Source organism: Ornithorhynchus anatinus, chromosome 17 (assembly GCF_004115215.2).
Source record: "Ornithorhynchus anatinus isolate Pmale09 chromosome 17, mOrnAna1.pri.v4, whole genome shotgun sequence".
Lineage (NCBI taxonomy): Eukaryota > Metazoa > Chordata > Mammalia > Monotremata > Ornithorhynchidae > Ornithorhynchus > Ornithorhynchus anatinus.
The window spans coordinates 40,335,003-40,358,082 of NC_041744.1; the positions used below are offsets into that span (position 1 = coordinate 40,335,003).

The 23,080-nt window shown below is 46.3% G+C and overlaps 1 protein-coding gene across 7 annotated transcripts in view; it reads right to left on the reverse strand.

The window, feature by feature from the left end:
* The window catches only part of PHLDB2 (pleckstrin homology like domain family B member 2), a 116,776-nt gene that overhangs the window by 64,034 nt on the left and 29,662 nt on the right, over window positions 1-23,080 (reverse strand). For 4 of the 7 annotated variants that reach the window (XM_029082164.2, XM_029082165.2, XM_029082163.2 and 1 more), the window contains exons 1-5: window positions 17,457-17,491; window positions 15,731-17,091; window positions 5,836-6,219; window positions 3,664-3,798; window positions 3,083-3,220 (exon numbers count right to left, since the gene is read on the reverse strand). In XM_029082164.2, the coding sequence (XP_028937997.1) occupies window positions 3,083-3,220; window positions 3,664-3,798; window positions 5,836-6,219; window positions 15,731-17,091; window positions 17,457-17,469 (2,031 nt within the window). In that variant the 5' untranslated portion in view covers window positions 17,470-17,491. Of the gene's footprint in view, window positions 1-3,082; window positions 3,221-3,663; window positions 3,799-5,835; window positions 6,220-15,730; window positions 17,092-17,456; window positions 17,492-23,080 lie in introns of those variants that run through there. The other 3 variants (XM_029082161.2, XM_029082160.2, XM_039914462.1) reach the window with 1 other exon arrangement.

Consider the following 23,080-nt stretch of genomic DNA (forward strand, 5'->3'; position numbering starts at 1 on the left):
ATGATGGAGCCTTTGCTAGCCTGAACAGGACAGGCAGGCAAGGACTGGGTTGGCCCTAGCACAACCAGTCTGACAACAATTTCTAGTGAGATTTTGAGGGGATGACATTTTAAATAGGGAATACTTGTCTGCTGGTGGGCTGCTGGCCAGGATCAAGTGTTATTTCCTTTGTCTGTGGCCAGGAGCCCATGCTGGCTATGAGATGGATTTCATCTGACAGATCTTTCCTGTTTTCAGCTTCTATAACCAAGAAGTTTCTAATCAAGTTGGTTTTACATATGCAGTACAACACTTAAAAAATAACAATTGTATTTATTAAGGCTTACTGTGTGTCTAGCACTGTGCTAATCAGGAATGTTAAAAGATAATCAGGCTGGGCACAGTCCCTGTCCCACCATAGGCTCATAGTCTAACAGAGAAAAAGAACAGGTATTAAATCCTGGTTTGACAGGTGAGGAGACTGAGGTAAAGAAATTTTAAGTGACTTGCCCAAGGTCACACAGCAGGCAAGTGGCAGAGCCAAGATTAGAACCCAGGACCTCCGACCTCCATGCCTGGGTTCTTTCCACTAGGCCACACTTGAAGGGTAGTTTGCCCAATGTCTCATCTAACACATTTTACTCTGAGAATAAACTGTTGATGCCATTTCAAATTCTACATCAAGAGTCTGTTCTTTTCCAGTTTAAATGCTAATTTCTAGGTTTTGAAAGCAGTAATGAGCAGCTCTGCCAGTCAAATAATATTTCTATAAAAAGAGAAACAAATCCACTTCAATCTACTAAGAACAACTAATAACAGTGGCATAAATGAAAATAGAGCAATACTACCTTAACTTTTTCTAATGACTTTCTTCCAGGAAATCCCAAGCATTTCACAATTTTGTAGAAATGTGTGGTCCAAAGAATTAGGCGGACAGGCACCATCTGAGTTGAACCTACAGCAACTCTGGAGTGAAGCTGACAGCTGTCTGGCTCCAAGTAGTGGATCAGGACACTGGCTTTATGAAGAGAGAGGGAAGGGAGAGAAACCCCAGAGCCAGTAGCAGGTGGACTGGGGAGGGGGGAGGGGAGGAGATACATCACGGGAGATAGTGCAGAGTGGAATGTCACTCCCCCAAGAAACCAGTGAGATGTCTCCATGAGCCAGAAGAAAAATAATATGTACCACTTCTATTTGGAGCCCAGTATGTGCTAAACCCACAGCAAAGTAGGGTAGTTCAGGCAGGTAATTAGAGCAGGAAATGAATCCATCTACAGTTAGTGAGCTTGGTAGGCCCCAAGGGTTGGGTTAAAAACAGACTGGTGTGGCTTGGGAAAGAGCACTTGCTTAGTTTGGCAAATGCCAGCTTTACCTAGGAGTCAAGGTTTCTCAAAAACTAATTTCTTCTTCAGTTGCTCCATGTCTACTCTTCATCAAATCTGGGGTAAATGTTACTTCTTTGGACCTACTCCCTCCCTCCTTCCTCAATGTCTACAGCAGGGAGGAGTCTGCAATCGTGTCACACAGAAGAACCCAACAGAAAGAAACTTATGAGCAGCTGGTATGCTCAGAGCTAATTGTACAACTGAGAAGAGGTGTGATCTTGAGCAAGTCACTTGACTTCTCTGGGCTTCAGTCTTTTCATCGATGAAAGGGGGATTCAATACCTGTTCTACCTCCCCCTTAGACTGGGATCCCCATGTGGGATGGAGACTGTAACCAGTCTGAATATTCTTTGTCTGTCCCAGCACTTAGCACAGTGCTTGGCCCATAGAAAGTGTTTAACACACACACCACAGTTTCATTATTTTATTTCTGCAGCCTAATGATTTCTTCCACCAGGGCACCCCATCTGATAGATGTGGCCAGGGTCCAACTCTATCTAATTTGGTTTCCTTCCAAACAACCTGGCCCTTCACCATGGCCTCTGGCTCCCTTTGAAGTTGGAGGAAGACTCACCCCAAGAGGACAGGATGGGGCCTGACATGCTACAACTGACTCAGTTATGGATATGCTTTCCCTCAGAGGAAGGGACAACATTCCGCAGAGTCTTGGGCCAGGTGGTAGCAGGTGGTAGCAGAAAGTCAAGAGAGGATATTTAGGTAGGGAATGAATGGGCATGAAATTAATCCCCTCAACTTGAAGCAAGAAAACCCAAGAGAGCCAGCACTGGCTCATTCCCTCTGCTTCCTCAGAGTCTGGGCATAGAAAAGCAGAACAACCTCAACTGAGATTTGGCCCACAGGTCCAGGGGGCCAGGAGGCAAAAGCAAAGAGGTGATGGTGCAGCCACAGTGCTTGGTCAGCAGGAGAACCTGGGAGGGAATTGGATATGGCTCTGTGGGAGTTCTGGGGGCTCCAACCCACTACCAGTCCCCAGAAGGGGATCAGGACTGGTGGGTCCCTGGGAAGTTGGTGCATGTCTCCAGAACTCCCTGAGGGTCTCATCGGGTTTATATCTGGTCACTGCAGCTTGGGAACCTAGGCTAAATGTTCCGCTAAGGTTCTGACTTCTCTATCTGCCAACCTCCCATCAGCCAGAGGAATCTGTGTCAGATGTAACCTGCTTGTAGCAGAAGCCTCATGGGGCCCCAGTGGAAGAGTGACCTTTCCTCCCTGGACCTTTTCACAGAGCACTCTTTGCTCCCAATTTATGAAGGAAAATCATGGCACCTAAACTGACTGTGTTTCCCTGGCCAAGGCCAATGTTTATCTCATTAAATTCAAGCCTGCACAACAGCCTCAAGCAGAATATCAAAAGACTCTGAGAAATGCCTCTTGAAAAACTGAAATGAGAATTGTAAAGAAAGAAAATGCTTGGTTCCTAGGCATGGCAGGCTCTTCACCAAGACCCCCTAGCTCAGAAACAGCAGTCCCCTGTTTCCTTGCCTCCCCCCCAACAGAGAACTCCCAATGTCACCCACCTAAGCCAGACACTTCACGTTATCTAGAGCTGCCCATGGAGAACCAGAACACCTAAAGGGACTAAACATTGCTTCTGTTTCCAGCTAAAGGAACAATTAAGCAAAGTTTGAATTAGGACTAAACCACCCTCAGGGAAGGATGCCAGCAAATTTGCAAGTGGAACCATTTTTTTTTTTAACCTTGGTCTTTTCCCCAATGACATTTCTTTCCAGGTCTGCTATCTTCCTGTTCAGGTGATCCAATATCTCTTTCTCTTTCAGAAGTTCAGTGGTTTCAGATTTCTGTTCACCATCCAAAAGGGCGCATTCCATATCCAACTGTGAATACAAAGCATCTTTCAGAAAGGTTTCACCTTTAAGAATGAGTATCTCTGACAGTGATTCACTTTTAAAGACCCTGTTGGACTCTCTAGGCAGAGGTTCTGAGGGCTCCCTCATAGTTGTAATGTGGGGAACTGTCAATTCCCAGTCTGATTATAACTTGAAAATGCAATTCCTTTTCTGTGAAAATGGCCCTATGCAACAAGACCCTCCCCTTCCTGAACCCCAGGGACCCCAACCCATCAAAGGCCTCCATGGATAAATCAAATCCATCAGAAAGGTTTGGGGAAAACCAGTCTGTTGGCAAACATTAGGACAGGATGGATGCTTCAAGCCTTGAGGCTGGGCACTTGAGGGCTCAGCCACCCAATCAGAAAACTTTAAACCCACTGAGGAGGAATGGAAGGACAGACTGGCGGGCAGGAGGGCTGAGCCTTTACCTCTCGGGAAGATTCATCCATCTGGTCATTTAGGTCTTTGATTTTCTGTTCCAGTTCCTCCATGCTGTTCAGGATCGCCACTCGCTCCTCTCCAATTTGCAGCATCTCCTGCTCCTCACTTGCCCGTTCAGGCATCTGTAATTAACACACAGGGTGGTGGTCAGGACAACCCCCTGCCTGCTAGGGCACCATGCAAAGGCACTCTCCAACTGACCAGAGGACAGGTGAACAACTGTGTACGAGATCACTTGGGGCTTCAGTGCCCTGGCCACAGAGGAAATCACTAATTCTGGTTCTCTAGGGCCTGGAGGCCATGCTGGGCAACCTGCAAAAGGCTCAAATCTGTCTTTCCACTCCTCAGCAGCACTTTGGTGTCAGGGTTTCGCTCCCCAATCTGTGTCAAATGACCTCTTCACTCAACCAGTCTTCCTTTTCAAACATTAAGAAAAAGGGAGTTAGTCATTTTACATCAGACTCAGATTACAGGTCAGTCAAGTATAACAAATGAAATAGTGCCCCCTCCCTCATTTCCCCTTCCTGCCCTTCATTACGGTTGATTGGGCATTGCCCCTATAAGACTGGCATGGCTGCAACTCTGCCCAGAATGGGATATAGAAGTTGGAGTGTGAGTACTAGCTTCTTGACACTTAGACAACTCCCTGACAACAAAGAGGCTGTTAGTTCTGGAGGCCCCAGCCCCCTACCCAGCCCCATCTCAGCCATCCTAACTTCATGGAAGGTGAGGACCAGACCTTAGGAGTTCAAATGGCACCCCTCCCTCAGAGATCCTTCGCTTATTTAACTCCACTAGCAGTGATGGATGGATCCTTGAGTCCCTTGTACATATAAATGCCAAATGTCTCCCAAGTAGGTGTCAAAATCTGCTTTTCTTAATGATTTCTGATGGTTAAAGAAATTCTACTATTTGAAAGATAGTCCTGCTTATTCCATTCTCCAGGAAGGTTAGAAAAAACTCAAGTGACACCCTGAAGCTAATAGCTTGTCTCTCTTCTCCTTGCAGACTAGCAGCCTATTTCATCTCCCTCTCTCTCTCTCTGTGTTTCTCTCTCCCACCTCCCCTCCCCCAATCTAAAAATCCCAACAGGAAAGCCTCATGTTGCCCATATCCTGTTTGATTCAGGCGAACACTAACGTCTTGTATTTCAGCTTTCAATGACAAATAAAAATAGGATTTCTCAGTGGGGGAAGGGAATGCTGAATGTCAACAGATTAAGAACTATCTCTAGGACTGGCTACTCCACAGCCCAGTGGTTGTACCACTTTCACCAGGAAGGAAGTCACGAGCATCTGCCTGAGCCCACAAAGCTTCCAGAAATTCATTTTCACTAAAAGAGTACAGCTTTAATAATTTATGGATTCTCTGAAAAAGAACAACTTTATAAAATCTTGAGACTGTATCATTCCTTTTTCTTAGAACCAGTCTCGGCACTAGAAGGAAAAGAAGATTCCCAAATCCAGGGGGATCCCATCAACCTGAAGGATTTGTTGCACTAAAATGAGGCTCCTCACCTCAGGTACTAAAAGAGAAAAAGCAAGAGAATACTGTGAGGGTCATCTACTAAACAATTTACAAATCCTTCTGAGCTATGCTCAGGGTCTAAAGAATAAGCCAAGATTTCCACAAGGGTCCTTTTCTTCCAAAAGTGCTTAACATCCCATGAATAATCAATTATTTGGGAAAATATACTCAATCCTGGAATGAAATTCTAATGGTTTCAGTTGATACTAGAGAAGAACTGGCCTATTTTCATGCAATGAGAAGTGAATCTGGGGAATGTTGGATGACTGAAGGATGTAAATAATCCAGTTGATTGTGGATTTCATTTTCATCATTTTGGAGCAACATGGCATGGAGCAGGGGAAATGAGGGCTTTCAGGTAAACCAATGAAACGAAAAATTCCCAAACCAGCTGGTATTCATAGATACTTATTCGCTCCATGACTTAATGAAACCCTAAAACTTTCTAATTACCACCTGAATACTTTTTTCCAATGCTTAGTACCATGATCTGCACACAGTATTTAATGAATACTATTACTACTACCTTTTAGCCCTTCCTACCCCAACCAAATATCTTCTGTCTTTGTGTAGTTGATTAATGTCAACTTTGCCAGTCCAGAAGAACCCTTTTGCTCAGTGCATTTCTTTACCTTTGGAATGATACTTAGGTAAGATGACTCATTGGAAGCCTTTAGTGACCTAGAGGAAGGAAACTGAGGAGACTCGTTGGCATCCCTGAGGGATTCATCATTCCTAATACTTCTCGGAGAAAGGAAATTGGAAGAACTCTGGTTGAGACCAGCGGGAGCAGAGAGGTCAGAATCAAGGAGCAGTGGTGTCTGGTGGCCCCTGTATTTGCTTTCTGGGGTCATTTGGCTCTCCTCAAAAACAGATTCTTCATCAGAAAGCTGAAGTTTCTCTAGTTCTTTATTAATCTTCTGCACATCTGCAACGGTGGTAGCGGCCATGGTCCTGTTCTCAGGCTTGGTGTACTCAGCACATAGAGTAAGGATTGTCTCCAGCCTCTGGCGCTCCTAGTTTTGAGAAAGGAAGGAAAGATGGGGAATGAATTTTAAGGTCCCTGGCAATCACCCTCTTCATACCATAAAGACTCAAAATGCTCCTCCCGGGATCACCCTGAATGAACCAGGGGACAGAGATGGCTTGGAAAGTTGACTTTCCCTTTCAGAGGCAACTGGGCCCGACTGCTCTGGCCCTTTTTATTCCCCTAAGATTTCTTCTCCCTGCACCACTCCAGTACTTAGGCACACACTGTTCTTCAAGCAAGGTCATCTTACTGCAGTATGATTAACCTGTTGGGCAACCCAACCAGGAAGGCATTCCTGCCCAGAGGCTACAGGAAGTACAATGAACATCTGAGGAATTGGCCACCTCAGATTTCCTTTCTCTAACAGTTTGAGCATTTCCTTACCCTTGGTGGATCTTCTCCTCACCTTTTCCCATGACCTCATTTTAAAGTGAAAAGCTGCATTGGGTGTCCCAAACTTAAGTGAGGCATATTTGGCACTCAAATCTTTGGAAGGTTACTACAACATCCAGACTGATTTTCCCATCCCCAAATGGAGAATCAGAGCTGTTAGAATGCTATTCAAGTCATCAAAAGTTTTTGCTAATGTTAAACTTTTAATTTGTTTCAAATTGTTTGAAATCATTTGATATTTTGACAGTAAAAACAACAATTCCCTTCTGCATAAATTGATCAAATTTCCTGTCAGAACTTGTTCACCTTAAAACTTTGCACAAGTTTAAGGTTTGTAGATAATAATAATGATGGTATTTGTTACTATGTCAGGCACTGTACCAAGTGCTGGGAAGATATAAGCAAATTGAGCTGGACAAAGTCCCTGTCCCTTGAGGGGAACACAGACTCAAACCCCATTTTACAGATGAGGTAACTGAGGCACAGAGAAGTGAAGTGACTTGCCCAGGTCACATAACAGACAAGTGGCAGAGCCAGGATTAGAAGCCATGACCTTCTGACTCTCAGGCCTGTGCTCTTTCCACTAGGTCACACTGCTTCTCAAAATACATTGTCATTAACAAGAAGTTGAAACATGTTTATCATGATGAGGTTTTGGTTTTGGGGGGCAAAATATCTTATCAACTTTACCTTTCACATTAATTCTATTGTTTGTTCAACTTTTAAACCTACTAGAGAACCAATCAAAAGTTTTTAATGGAAGTGTGATAAAATTAATGCCATTTTGAGGCAGCACTGGAATTAACTCAGTCCCAAAACTCCTGCTCCTGTTGGGATCAGCGTAGAACCAGGCCCAGCCCAGCTTTCATGGGGAGAGAATTGACAATACACTGCTTTTATCTGTTTTAAAAGTACCTTCTGGAAAAATCCAGAGGGGGCTATGTGTAGGGCCAGTCAGGGGAAGCTGGGGTTAGGGCCCAGTACTCCTCTATCCCACCCCAACAATTCATTAGTGCTCTTGGCTAGTAGTTACAAGATGGGTAAATTCCTTAGATTCCAGCATCTGAAAATTGTCTCATTTTTTATTTTATGAACATAAACGAGTATCGACTTTGGAGATCATTATGGTATGGATTATTCTGAAGCCACACTGATATCTGACAGACCACACTGTGTCCAGCTCCAATCTATGAGTCCAGGGATCTTGTGTGTGCAGTCCAGGATACTTGATGAGGCATCTCCTACTGCAACTTCCCAAAATACTTCCTGTGGCTGCCAGCCCATCTGCGTCACTCCCCTGGGATGCAAGATCCCAGTATCAGGGTGAATACTTTCTCAGGCAGTGAAACCCAGGAACCTCAGGCCTGGGCACAGGAACTTCCGTCTCTATTCTTATCACTTCATTCAAGCCAGTCTGTCTGGGTTGGAGTCCCCTAACTTGTGTTTTGGTCAAACTATCAATAATAATAATGTTGGTATTTGTTAAGCGCTTACTATGTGCAGAGCACTGTTCTAAGTGCTGGGGTAGACACAAGGGAATCAGGTTGTCCCACAGTGGAGCTCACAGTCTTAATCCCCGTTTTACAGATGAGGTAACTGAGGCACAGAGAAGTGAAGTGACTTGCCCACAGTCACACAGCTGACAAATGGCAGAGCCGGTATTCGAACCCATGACCTCTGACTCCAAAGCCCGTGCTCTTTCCACTGAGCCACGCAGCTGACATGCAGCAGTTGTGATGAGGCTTTTCCTTGGATCTGAGGAGGATGGCCTAATGGAAAGAGCACAAAACTGGGAGTCAGGAGCCCAGGGTTCCAATCCTAGCTCTGCCACTTACCCGTTACCTAACGTTGGACAAGAATCCTAACTTCTCTCAGTTTCAGTTTCCTCATCTGGAAAATGGGGATTAAATACTTGTTTTCTCTCTCCTGTAGAATGTAAGGTTCTTGTGGGTCAAGGACAGTGTTTGATCTGATTATTCTGTATCTACTCCACTGCTTGGTACATAACAAATACCAATACAAATTCCTAACTTTTATTAGGATAGGCCTGTTAGGGGCTGACCCAGCCTGCCTTGAGGATCCATCCGAGGGCTATTGAGCCCCTTCCCAGCCTGATCCCTGAATCTAACCCTCCAGGTATGGCTTTCGTGAGGTCAAGGTTGAGGATGCTGGGAGCTGTAGTCCTTGGAAGTATTTAGGCTTCCATTTACACACAATGCAATATGTGGAAGCATAGGTACTGACTCCATGGAGGCAAGAGGGAACCATCATCCGTGTGAGAGACTATTGGGCAGATCCAGGCAAGCCAGAGTTAGGTTGCTCCTCCAGGAGGTCTTCCCCCATTAGCTTCTACTCTCTCTGCCACCTGAGAACTTGTCAACTTCCATTCTTCCGGAAAAATGAGGAGATGGCTTACATATCCCATTATTTAAGCACTGACTTATGTACATATCCCCTTTCCCTTATTCCTACTATTCTTGTTTATTCACTACCTGTCAACCCCACTAGAGTATAAGCTCCTAGAGGAGAGGGACCATTTCTACAAACTCTGTTGTTTGCTCCCTTGTGCTTATTACACAATGGACACTCAACAAATACTACTGATTGAGCCAGCAAAGGCTGGGAGATGGAAGGAGGGTGATGGTGACAGTGCCAGGCTTTGTTCCTTTGTTCCCTGTGAGCGGGCCAGGACTCTTGATGTCTCTTCTGTTGCCATTTCCCACCGTTACTGGGCTGTAGGGATGGGCCAAGGCCCCAGCTCCTCTGCCCCTCATGTGGTGACCAGAGTCACAGCCAGCAGCTCTGGGCCAGGAAACCATCAGAGAGAGCACCTTCATGCTATTTGTACCCCCATTATGACCCCTGAGTCCCAATCCACTGACATGGATTTATACCACCTGGCCACTTTATATTTGTACATCCTGGCCACCTTTGTGTCTAGCCCACTGGCCCAATCCCTCCTCTTCCTCCTCACTGTTACTGACACTTGGATCTCAGTTGACGATATTGCTTTCACTGACACTTGCCCTGGGCAGGGGGGTGGAGGGTTTCATCTTCTCCCATTCCCCCCCTTTCCTTGCCATCCATGTCAGCCTCCACCAACTCTTCCAAACCTTCAACTCTCTCCTGAAGCCTCCAACCTCACTCTCCACATCCCACCTTGACACCCGAGAATCTCACCAACTACTTTGTTGGAAAAACTGAAGCAACAGGCATGAGCCTCCTTGTCTCCCTATCACCTTCTCACCACTCCAGTCCTGCTCCCTTATCTTTCACCTGCTTCCCAGTTGACTTCCAATAGGAAATCTCCCACCTCCTTCTTAAATCCACCCTCTATCTCTCCTACCTTAACCTGCTCCTAGTCTCCTCCTTTCCCTCATTGCCATCTTCAACTTCTCACTCCCCAACAGCTCTTTCTCCTCTGTCTTCCAAAGAATGCAAGCCTTCATTATTTTACAAAAGTCTTCTCTTGACCCCACGGTCCCCTCTCCTTGTGTGCAACAGTCCAGGAAACATGATGAAGTGCCTTCTACTGCTGCTTCCCAAAACAAATTTCTAGGAAGGGTCAAGTACTCTTACGGCCTTAATTTCCTCTCCACCAATTCTCTCCTTGATCTTTTGCAGTCTGGCTTTTGATCCCTTCACTCCTCCAAGACTGTTCTTCCCAAGGTCCTCAATGACCAAGTTAGAGCCAACTCCAAAGTCCATCTTAACTCTCCTTTACCTCTCAGCTACTTCAGATACTGTGGACCACTCCCTCCTCTTTGAAACATTATCATTTCAGGCTCATTGTCTTTCCACTAGGTCACTTTGTTTCTTTACAATCATGTAGATAAATAGAATCCTACTGACTACTGACTTATCACTGTCAACAATGGTGATATTTATTAAGCTTCTAGTGAGGGCAAAGTCCTGTATCAAGGGCTTGGGACAGTTCAACAACAGGAAAGTCCTCCAGAAGCAGCGTGGCTCAGTGGAAAGAGCATGGGCTTTGGAGTCAGGGCTCATGAGTTCGAATCCCAGCTCTGCCACTTGTCAGCTGTGTGACTGTGGGCAAGTCACTTAACTTCTCTGTGCCTCAGTTCCCTCATCTGTAAAATGGGGATTAAGACTGTGAGCCCCACGTGGGACAACCTGATTCCCTTGTGTCTACCCCAGCGCTTAGAACAGTGCTCTGCACACAGTAAGTGCTTAACAAATACCAACATTATTATTAAGTCCCACCCACGAGGGGCTGTGGTCCAATGTTGAAGACAGATAAAATTATTCACTAATAGAGGGAGTAGGAGGAAGAACAAAAACCCCATAGGGAATAGACCAAAGATGACAGATGGAAATATCAACAGTAGGACACCAAGCTCCTGCCCTTGAGGAGCTTACAAGCTTACAGAGATCATGTCTACCAACTCTGCTATGCTCTCCCAAGTGCCTAGAACAATGCTATGCACAGAGTAAGCGCTCTGAGAAGCCACGTGGCCTAGTGGAAAGAGAACAGGTTTGGGAGTCGGAGGACCTGGGTTCTACTCCCGGCTCTGCCACTTGTCTATGTGACCTTGGGTGAGTCACTTAACTTCTCTGTGCCTCAGTTATCTCATCTGAATAACGGGGATCAAATCTTACTCCCTCCTACTATGACAGTGAACCCCATGTGGGACAAGGACTGTGTTCAACCTGATTATCTTGAATATACCCCAACACTTCAGCAGTGCTTTCACATAATAAGTGTTTAGCATTAACTATCAAAAAAAAAATACCGTTGATCGATTAGTTGATTGGTAAGCACATCTGAAAAAATGAATGTTAAGTAAAGACACCCCTGGGTGCTACAATTAATGAATCCAATACCCAACAGAGAGAGCCTATATGTATGCATGGTGCCAACAGAGTAGAAAAGCAAGAAAACCATCAATATCAACAAGACATGCTGAAGCCTGTATATATTAATGACTAGAAACAGGTAGGAGGTGGTAGAGATGAGTGGTAAAAGATTTAAAGAAAAAGAAGGGAGAGAGATAGAGATAGAGCAGAAATAGTAATATTTAGTTTAATTTATTTAGCACCCATTTGGTGCAGCATACTAAGGAAGTACAGACTAAAGTAGTGAAAGGTACCTCGACGTCATGCAGCTTACACTCTGATTGAGGAGACAAATATAAAAATATTTACAACTAGAGTGGTCAAAATCAGTGAGTACACATAGGTACACAAGTGCTAGAGTTGGCTGAAGGGATGACTAATTGGGAAAAGCTCACTGGAGAAGGCGGTTTTGGGGAGAGACTGTGGGGAGATCTGTGGCCTGTCTGATGTGGGGAGGGAGGGAATTAAAATCCAGGTCCTATGACTCCAAGGCCTGTGCTCTTTCCACTAGGCTACACTGCTTATCGTGATGCTTCTAGATCTAAAAATCTCCAAATCTAGATTTAAATGCCTCCTCTCTAACATCACCAATTCTGACTCACCACTCTCTGACCACAACCTACTAACCACGAGCCACCTCACCCCTCACTCTCAAATTCATTCTTCATCCCCTTCTGGGACCCCCATGTCTGGATTGCCTCTCCTATCCTGGACTTACCTGGACTCCTTCCTGGACTCCTTGACATCCTTCTCTGCCCTTGGAGGAAAGGTGCCCATCTCTAGCTCTGCCCTCTCCATCATCCTCAACTCACTGGCTCCTCGATCCCTTTGTTGCTCTGGGACCACCACCTCCCAGCTCCAGTTCAACTCCACAGTCCGCTTCCACACTGCTGAGTTCAGCTGGCTTCAGCTGGGCTTATACCACAGCAGATCTGATTTGTCCTGCTACAGTTCAGCTTCTCTGTTGGACTACTCTATTGTCCCTCCCTCCCTGACTTCCCTGCCCAAAACCCCAACCAACTGCTCCACCCCTTCAACTCCCTCCTGAAGCCGAGCTCCAAGGCCCATATTTTCATGAGACACATGATGGCCTACTGGATAGAACAGGGGCCCAGGAGTCAGAAGGACCTTGGTTCTAATCCAGGATCCACTACTTGTCTGTTGTGTGACCTTGGGAAAATCACTTAACTTCTCTGTGCCTCAGTTACCTCATCTGTAAAATGGGGATTAAGACTGTGAGTACCATGTGGGAGAGGGACTGTGTCCAACCTGATTATCTTGTATCTATTCCAGCTAATTGGCTCCAGTTAATTAGACAATTCAATCTTTTTCTGTACCTTCAGGAACCTAACCCCAAACTGAAAGAAAATGGGATCCAGACCCTGGGATACTTTCAGGGATTCCCAGCAGCCCCTCTTTTTTCCGCACCCCCTCCTTGCAACCCCCGCTCCCCGAGCCAAACAGACAGTCAATTTTCTGTTCTCGTGGCTAAACATTCCCCATTCTTTTAACTTTTCCTCTCAGAGTCCTCCTACTCCAGACATACTTGTCTAGAAACCCCCTGCTGGCAAAGGTAATATGACAATCTCCCTTTGGACAAGGCAATGATAATAATAATAATAGTAATAATAATAATAATAGCATTTGTTATGCGCTTACCATGTGCCAAGCGTTGTTCTAAGTGTTAGGGTAGATACAAGGTAATCAGGTTGTCCCACGTGGGGCTCACAGTCTTCATCCTCATTTTACAGATGAGGTAACTGAGGCACAGAGAAGTTAAGTGATTTACCCAAAGTCACACAGCTGACTAGTGGCAGAGCGGAGATTAGAACCCATGGCCTCTGATTCCCAAACCTGTGTTCCTTCCACAAAACCAAGCTGCTTCTCTGGTAGGCAGTAGGGGTTTTTACAGGAGTAAACCACAAGCCCTACTCTTAATAAGCTCAGAATCTAAGGATGGAAAACAAGACCAACTTCACCTGCCCAGACCCACAAAGGAAGCTAAAATGTGTCTTGCATCTTGTCTCCCGACCCTATATCCAAATCTGCTCCACCTAAGCACTTGAGCAGCCATACCCTCTCCACTGCTCCTGCTCCATAGCACTTATGACTTACTGAGGGTCAGATAGGCCTGGGATTCTATGGCTCTTTGACTCTTGAACTGCCAACACTAGCTCACTAGACCTTTGGATTGAGCCCAACTATGTAACCACCAGAATGTAGCCAGGGTTAGGAAATTCTTTCGAGGCAGAATGGGACAAAGATAAAACCAATTTCCAGTGTTTCAGAACATTTCCCAGGTCCAGGAACGTCCCTGCCCCTCCTCCCCGCCCCCCTCCTCTACCACTCCAGTCTATAAAAGGAAATTTATACCAGCCCTTGTTTCTGTTTTGAAATTTCTGTCTTGCTAAAATGGAAACAGAACTTTTTTTTCTTTCTAGAACATCCTTTGAAAATGTTCAGGAGGCAGGAGGAGGCAGTGAAGGAGCCGAGAAGAGAGAGGTGGGCAGGGGGTTCCCAGTAAAGGGATCCTGGGTGACTTTTCTAATCCCCTGCCTCCTCAGCTTTTCCTCCTGAAAAACATTACCTGTCCTCACCTGCCTTACCAGAAGGCTGGGAGGATTCATTAGGAGATGGTGAGTCCAATTCTTGGAAGTGAGTACAAACGGTCCTAACAGTCACCTCAATGAAATGTTTTTCTCCTTACTAATACAGAAATAAAAGCTGAGCAGGCAGCAGCACCTGTGACTCGAGGCCCAGAAATGAGCTACTGGATGAGAGAAGAGCCCGCCTGGACCTGCCTAGTTTCCGGTGCTCAGATGAACAAGTGGACAACTCCTCTCCTTCCTGTTCTCCCCAGGGGAGCTTATAGTCTTCAGGGGTCAGGGGTGCAACCAGAAGCAGAGAATAAATTTAATATATGCTGTCTAGAGGATAGTAATCCTTAAACGGTCCAGATGATTCTTATGAGAAGCAATGTGGCCTAATGGAAAGAACATGGGCCTGGGAGTCAGAGGATTTGGGTTCTTAGCATTTACCTGCTGCATGACTTTGGGCAAATCACTTAACTTCTCTGGGCCTCCATTTCCTCATCTTTAAAATTTGGATTCAAAATCAGGTCTTCCTCCTACTTAAGACTGTGAAAGCTATGTGGGGCAAGAACTGCTTGCACCCTCATGCTCTTGGATTCCTTCATCATCACCGAGACTTGGAGACTATTTAGTCTGTTTCTCTGTGTTGTGTTTTAAGGTTTCATCACTCCTATTGTGTCTGTCTCCAATCCTTTCTCCCCACTTGAAATTTTAGACTGTGGTTCCCATGAGGAATTGGAATCCTGTTTAATTCTCACCTGTGTACCTTCTCCCAGCACTAAATAAAGTACTCTGCACACAGTACTCAATAAATACTACTACTAATACTAGCCCCATCTCCTGCCTGGACATAGTTTCTGGGAAGAACCCAGGGCTCCCAGAATCAAAACATGGAAAGAAGTGGAAAAAGTTAAGGGAAAGACCTAGGGGAAAGAGGATGGACCTGAAAGTCAGAGGACCAGGGTTCTATTTCCAGCTCTGCCAATTGCTTTTGTGTGACTTTGGGTAAGTTACATACCTTCTCTGTTGCCCAGTTTTCTCAACTGTAAAATGGAGATTAATGATCTCTTCCCTTCCTTGCTTGGACTGCCTGAAAACGGAGGTTGCCAGTGGCCACGGGAGACCACCCAGGGAACGCATCCCAGGATCTTGGGGCAGAAAGGTGGGGCTGCAGTTGCTGGGCCAGGGGCAGCAGAGGCTGAGGAAGGAGCTGGCGGCACAGTCCCTCCCCAGCTCATTGCCGCCACCACCTCCATCACCACCTCCCTAGTCACTCCGGGACTTTACTCAGCCAAATTGACCCAAGTCCCACATGGTGCTGGCTTAGATTAGCACTGGTCACCGGGGGCCTCTCCCACTTCAGACTTTTAGATTGTGAGCTCCCCAAGCTACAGGGACTTAGTCTAATTTTCTCCTGCGTATTCTCTTCCAGCACTTACTACAGTACTCTGCACACAGTAAATGCGTAATAAATACTATTACTATTACTTCTGCTCCTCAAGGGATACAGTGGACACGGACAGGTAGGATGTGGGGAGTGCAAGCTCTTTGGGCCCCCAGACATATCTGAGCTTATTTCAAAGCCTGGGCCACTTCCTGAGTAATCCCAGAAGCCTCTGAGCCACCCAACAAAGAATTTGGTAGTAGGGGAATTACCAATCGTTCCATTTCCTGTTCCCTGAGTCGCTCTTCCCTCTGCCTCCGGTGGTAATCCATTAACTCATCCCTTCCCGAGATGGAGCTGATGCTGTTCTTCCTCTCCCGAGGTGCAGGGGTGCCTGCCATTTGCCGCAGGCTCTCTGAGTCGGCTTCGTCGAATTCCATGGAGCCACAGGAAAAATTTCTCCTGCCCGAAAACACCCTGTCAGGATCTTCGGGGGAAAATGAGCGGGTGGAGTTGGCCCCCCAGAAGGTGATCCCATCCAAGTCGTCTGACATATAGGAGGAGGAAGAGGAGGATGCCAGCAGCATTTTCCTAGCCACTCGAGGGCTCGCAGGGACACTGAGGGTTGAGTTGACGTAGGGGTGGGCATCGGTGGCAGAATTTTTACAGGGTAAAATCCCCGAGCTACAGGAAGAGAAACTCAGATAATTGTCAGCATCTAGCAGGCTGTGAGGTAGATCCTTGTCTCCCACTATCTTTCTGCGGGAGCTTCCCAGAGAGTTTCTCGGAGGCAAGCTGAGAGGCAGAGGCTGGTTTTCAGAGGATCTGTAAAGTCTGGGCAGGGAGCGACTGTGTACCCCCATGGGAGTCAGGGAGCCCCCAGAATGCTTCCTGCTCCTCGAGCCCTCACTCTCCAACCCTGCTACTGTCGCTGTTGCTGGTCCCCTGTGCCTGGCCCGTCTGGGCTGCAGTCCGAGGACGTCCTGAGCAACCGATTTCCGGGACTGCTTAGGGCTGGAGGGCACACTGGCAGCCCCCGACCGGCCCGGCGGGGGGAGCCCAGAGTCGCCACCACAGCTAATTGCCAGGAGGGATCCTGACACCGCCCGGCGTTCCAAGAGGCCGGGACAGTACACGTTATCATGAGACTTATTCCTGGAGCTGAATTTGGAATAGGGGCGTCTATCCATTGGTCTGGGGGAGTTTTCACAGTCAGGCCGGGGATGACGGTCCAGGTCTGCCCTCCCTGGGGAGCCGCCAAGAGAGCTCGCACCACCCGGCTTGGGAGCTGGTGGCTTGTTGGAGATGCCTGTGTCCGAGGGGTGAGGGCCACCACCAGAGAGCTGCCTGGAGCCCTGGATTTGCATCCCGGAGGGGCTGTTCCTGACCCTGGAGGCCAGGATCGTAGGGCTTCTCCTTGGAGGTGCTGGCTGGGACAGGGTTAAATAGGAGCCTGAGTGGTCTCCATTGGTCTGAAATTTTAGACTCGAGGAGTATTTCTTCTGGCTCAGGCTCTCCATTATGTCTTGGAGATCGCTTTCAAGGCGATGGGCCTCAGCCCCTGTTCCTAAATTAGCGTGGTGGAAATCCAGCTGCGTCTGCATGTGGCTTTGTGCCATAATCTTGTTGGAATCTGTCAAAAATGAAAAAAAAAACTGCTTTAGAAAACTGAAATGCTCAACATCTGTCTCTAGCCAAAGAACATGACCTCTACACTCCCAAATATTAAAGTCCAATTCTTGGCTTGACAAACAGGCCCTAAACAACTGTGTTACAGGCAAATCCAAAGTTAACCAATCTGCTTTAAATAAGACTGAGCAGCACAGTTTCTGTCCGAAAAGAGAAAGAAGCAGAACACTCAGCATCTATGGGGCACAATCCCAAGCAGAGATGTAAATTCATTCTGAGCTTTATCTGGGACAGGGACTATGTCCAATCTGGTTACCTTGTATCTGCCCCAGTGCTTAGCACAAGGCTTGGCACATGGAAGGAACTTACTGAGAAGCAGCATGACTCAGTGGAAAGAGCCGGGCTTGGGAGTCAGAAGTCATGGGTTCAAATCCTGTCTCTGCCGCTTGCCAGCTGTGTGACTTTGGGCAATTCACTTAACTTCTCTGTGCCTCAGTTACCTCATCTGTAAAATGGGGATTAAAAACTGTGAGCCCCACGCGGCACAACCCGATCACCTTGTATCTCTCCAGTACTTAGAACAGTGCTTTACACATAGTAAGTGCTTAACAAATACTATCATTATTATAATTATTATTATTATGAATACCCCTGTTGTGGCTATTATTATTTATTATTACTATTATTATTATTAGAACAGTATTTGACCTATTACCCTGGAAAAAGGGTAACTTCTCAAAACAAGGTTTAAGACAAAACGAGTTATTCAAACAAGTTTTAAGACAGAATAAATCAAATGACCTCATTGCTCAGGAGGCCAGAAAAGGCAATTCCAGTATAGCAAAGTGCCCAGATGATGAATTTATTCAGAAACCTTCGTAGTGGACACCTCCAATCCAGGCTAATAGCAACTTCTCATTTTGTTCTGCCATCTGCTGGCCAGAGGGCCAAAGGCCATAACATGAACACTGTTATACTACTGGGTTTCATCCCACAAACTAATCTTGAAGCCCCTGGACTGGGAGATTTAGAGACCATTTGCATTCTTAGACTGTGAGGCCCATGTAGGATAGGGACTGTGTCCAACCTGATTAGCTTGTATCTACCCAAGTGCTTAATACAGGGCTTGGCACATAGTAAGTGTCTAACAAATACCACAGTTATTATTTTCTCCAATTTGGTTGCAGAATGGAACCAGGATGGCAAGAGGTTCGGAGAGATGAATCTGAGTTTCTTAAATTGGGCAGACTATTGCCTGGAGGTCAAAGGTTACAGGTCAATGTGTATCTCCATCTCAAAGGGCTGTTTTCAGAATACAGCCAGAAACAGTGAAGACAGTATTGGTTCTCTGGGGCCAGGGGTCATTCCCTGGAATGCAACAGCTAGTCAATGCTTCCTTTTCTCCCAGCCTCCCCTGTGAAACCTGACCTAGAAGAGCTTTCTTTTTAGTGGATCTTCTCAATTTTCTTTGTTGTTCCTTGGGATGGAGGCAGAATTGCTGATGGGCCCAGTTCTTCCAAAAAAGGCAATTTTAATATTTTTGTCATGAGGCTAACCAAATACAGTTGCTGCTGCATTTTTCCTACCCCTCCAAATGATTCCCAAATAAAAAATGCAGGGTATGCCACCCTAACAATCACATTTCAGTGCTTTGGTAAAAGCAGGGAATAGTGACACAGGCTAGAATCACCCCAGGCTCCTTCACCAAAGCTCCAGTTATTTTAGGTAAGATACATTAAAATAAGCATGAGTCAGCAGAAACAGCCTAAAAGTCACTTGTATACTTCAAATACATATGTATTTATTTATATATATATATATATTATAATGATGGTATTTGTTAAATGCTTACTATGTGCCAAGCACTGTTCTAAGTGCTGGGGTAGATACGCGGTTATCAGGTTGCCCCATGTGGGGCTCACAGTCTTAATCCCCGTTTTAGAGGTGAGGTAACTGAGGCACAGAGAAGTTAAGTGACTTGCCCAAAGTCACAGAGCTGACAAAGACCTCTGACACCCAAGCCCGTGCTCTTTCCACTAAGCTACTCCACTTCTCTGAAATATATATATATATATATATATACATATAATACATACATTGTATACTTTAAATAAGCACGATTTTGAAGAAACAGGCTAAAAGACATTTGTATTCGTATTGCACCCAAAGGCATGCCCAAGAGCTTAAGTATTCGTATTGCACCCAAAGGTATGCCCAAGAGCTTAACCAGAATGTCCACTATTATTATATTACTTTATTTGCATTTAAGCACTTACTTTGTGTCAAGCATTTTTTTATGCTACTTGTCAAATTCATTCATTCATTCAATAGTATTTATTGAGCGCTTACTATGTGCAGAGCACTGTACTAAGCGCTTGGAATGAACAAGTCGGCAACAAATAGAGACAGTCCCTGACGTTTGACGGGCTTAATCGGGGGAGACAGACAGACAAGAACAATGGCAATAAATAGAGTGAAGGGGAAGAACATCTCGTAAAAACAATGGCAACTAAATAGAATCAAGACGATGTACATTTCATTAACAAAATAAATAGGGTAATAAATATGTACAGTTGAGCAGACGAGTACAGTGCTGAGGGGATGGGAAGGGAGAGGTGGAGGAGCAGAGGGAAAAGGAGAAAATGAGGGTTTAGCTGCGGAGATGTGAAGTGGGGGGGGTGGTAGAGGGAGTAGAGGGAGAAGAGGAGCTCAGTCTGGGAAGACCTCTTGGAGGAGGTGAGTTTTAAGTAGGGTTTTGAAGAGGGGAAGAGAATCAGTTTGGCGGAGGTGAGGAGGGAGGGCGTTCCAGGACCGCAGGAGGACGTGGCCCAGGGGTCGACGGCGGGATAGGTGAGACCGAGGGAAGGGGAGGAGGTGGGCGGCAGAGGAGCAGAGCGTGCGGGGTGGGTGGTAGAAAGAGAGAAGGGAGGAGAGGTAGGAAGGGGCAAGGTGATGTAGAGCCTCGAAGCCTAGAGTGAGGAGTTTTTGTTTGGAGCGGAGGTTGATAGGCAACCACTGGAGTTGTTTAAGAAGGGGAGTGACATGCCCAGATCGTTTCTGCAGGAAGATGAGCCGGGCAGCAGAGTGAAGAATAGACTGGAGCGGGGCGAGAGAGGAGGAAGGGAGATCAGAGAGAAGGCTGACACAGTAGTCTAGCCGGGATATAACGAGAGCCTGTAGCAGTAAGGTAGCCGTTTGGGTGGAGAGGAAAGGGCGGATCTTGGCGATATTGTAAAGGTGAAACCGGCAGGTCTTGGTAACGGATAGGATGTGTGGGGTGAACGAGAGAGACGAGTCAAGGATGACACCGAGATCGCGGGCCTGAGAGACGGGAAGGATGGTCGTGCCATCCACGGTGATAGGGAAGTCTGGGAGAGGACCGGGTTTGGGAGGGAAGATGAGGAGCTCAGTCTTGCTCATGTTGAGTTTTAGGTGGCGGGCCGACATCCAGGTGGAGACATCCTGAAGGCAGGAGGAGATGCAAGCCTGAAGGGAGGGGGAGAGGACAGGGGCGGAGATGTAGATCTGCGTGTCATCTGCGTAGAGATGGTAGTCAAAGCCGTGAGAGCGAATGAGTTCACCAAGGGAGTGAGTGTAAATGGAGAACAGAAGAGGGCCAAGAACTGACCCTTGAGGAACTCCAACAGTTAAAGGATGGGAGGGGGAGGAGGCGCCAGGGAAGGAGACCGAGAATGACCGGCCAGAGAGGTAAGAGGAGAACCAGGAGAGGATGGAGTCCGTGAAGCCAAGGTGAGATAAGGTATGGAGGAGGAGGGGATGGTCGACAGTGTCAAAGGCAGCAGAGAGGTCAAGCAGGATTAGAATCCAAGGAGCCATTGGATTTGGCAAGAAGGAGGTCATGGGTGACCTTAGAGAGAGCAGTCTCGGTAAAGTGGAGGGGACGGAATCCAGATTGGAGGGGGTCTAGGAGAGAATGGGAGTTAAGGAATTCTAAGCATCGATTGTAGACGACTCGTTCTAGGTTTTGGAAAGGAAGGGTAGTAGGGAGATAGGGAGATAACTGGAGGGGGAAGTGGGGTCAAGAGTGGGTTTTTTTAGGATGGGGGAGAGACGTGGGCATGTTGCATTTCTAAGCACTGGGGTAGAAACACAGTTCTTGTCCCACCTGGGGCTCTCACTCTAAGTAACAATAATAATGACAACTGTAGTATTTAAGCATTACCATGTGCCAAACACTTTTCTAAGCACTAGGGTAGATACAAGGTAATCAGGTTGGACAGAGTCCTTGTCTCTCATGGGGCTCAAAAACTTGATCCCCACTTTACAGATGAGGTAACTGAGGCACAGAATAGTTGAATGATTTGCCCAAGGTCACACAGCAGACATTTGACAGAACCAGGAGTAGAATCCACGACCTCTGACTCCTAGGCTCCTGCTTTTTCCACTAGGCCATGCTGCTTGCTCAGTAGGAAGGAACAGGATTTAATTCCCATTTTCAGTCGAGGAAACTGAGATACAGAGCAGTTAAATGATTTGCCCAAAGTCAGAGAGCAAGCAATTGGCAGAGTTAAGAGTAGAACTCAGGTCCCCTGACTCCCAGGCTGTGCTCGTTCCACTAGGCCATGTTGCTTCTTAGAAAACCCTACAGCTCTGGTTTAGAAACTATGGGTGGTGAAAGAGAAGCCTCCCACCCTTCCATCTCTATCACCAGATCCTTGGCAAAATAGTATTTTGTCTCAATCTTTTTGGCAATCAAGGGCCTGGGGTAGAGAATCCTTGCTATTCCTAAAGTCCCTTCCTAGGTTAAAACACTGGAAAGACATAGAGGTCAAAGAAGAAAAAAGGCAAACTTACCAAGCGAGAAGGCTCACTAGGAGACCTATCACCCCCATTCTATCAGTGTAAAACTTGGGTCAGAGTGTGAGCAGGTGATTCCCATTGCAGTAGACCAGGGAAGGCCACAGAAGAGGGGAAATTCATCCAGCAAGGTCGGTCCCTACGCTTAATAACATTTGCACTAACCATCATTAAATAATATTTACAATACTGTATATTTGCACTAACAATCATGAAACAATATTCACTAAAACTGCAGATTTATAAAACAAAACATTTGGAACTTAAAATACTTCAGCTGGATTCATTCACTGCTTCTACTACCTCTACTCCATTTCCCTCTTTGTTGCAATACAATCTATTCTTTGCATGCTTCACTCCGCTCCCAAAGGCATAAATGATCTCCTTCTTGCCAAATCTAATGGACCATACTGTATCGAACTTTCCTTGACCTCCCAGCTGCCTTCAACACTGTGAACCCCTTCTCCTGGAAACACTTTCTAACCTTGGTTTCACTGATACAGTCCTCTCCTGGTTCTCCTTCTACCGCTCTGGGGGCTCACTCAGTCACTTTAACCTGCTGTAGAATTTGGGGGTCCCTCAAGTCTCATCCAGGATCCCATTTCTCTTCTCAATCTATGCCCACTTCCTTGGAGAATTCATTAACTCTCACAATTCCAACTACCATCTCTTTGCAGGCGACCCGCAAATCTACCTCTCCCACCCAGCCCCCTTTCTCCTTCTCTGCAGTCTCCAAGACAGCACTTTATGCAAATCTTGCTGGTACCTGAAGTTCAACATGCTCAAAAATGAACTCATTTTACTTCCCCAAATCTCTCCTTCACTTCACTTTCCCATCACAGCTGACAACACCATCATCCTCCCCATCTCCCAAGCCCATAATATTTGCATTACCCTATAATGATAATAATGTGGTTGTTAAGCATTTACTCAGGGCCAGGCACTGTACTAAATCCTGGGGTAGATACAAGATAAATCGATTGGATTCAGGCCTTGTTCCATATGGGGCTCACAGTCTAAGTAGGATGGAGAACAGTTGTTTAGCCCCATTTTACAGATGAGGAAACTGAGGTACAGAGGAATTACATGATTTGCCCAAGGTCATGCAGCAGGTGAGTGGTAGAGCCAGGTTTAGAATCCAGGTCCTCTGACTGGCAGGCCCGTGGTCTTTACGC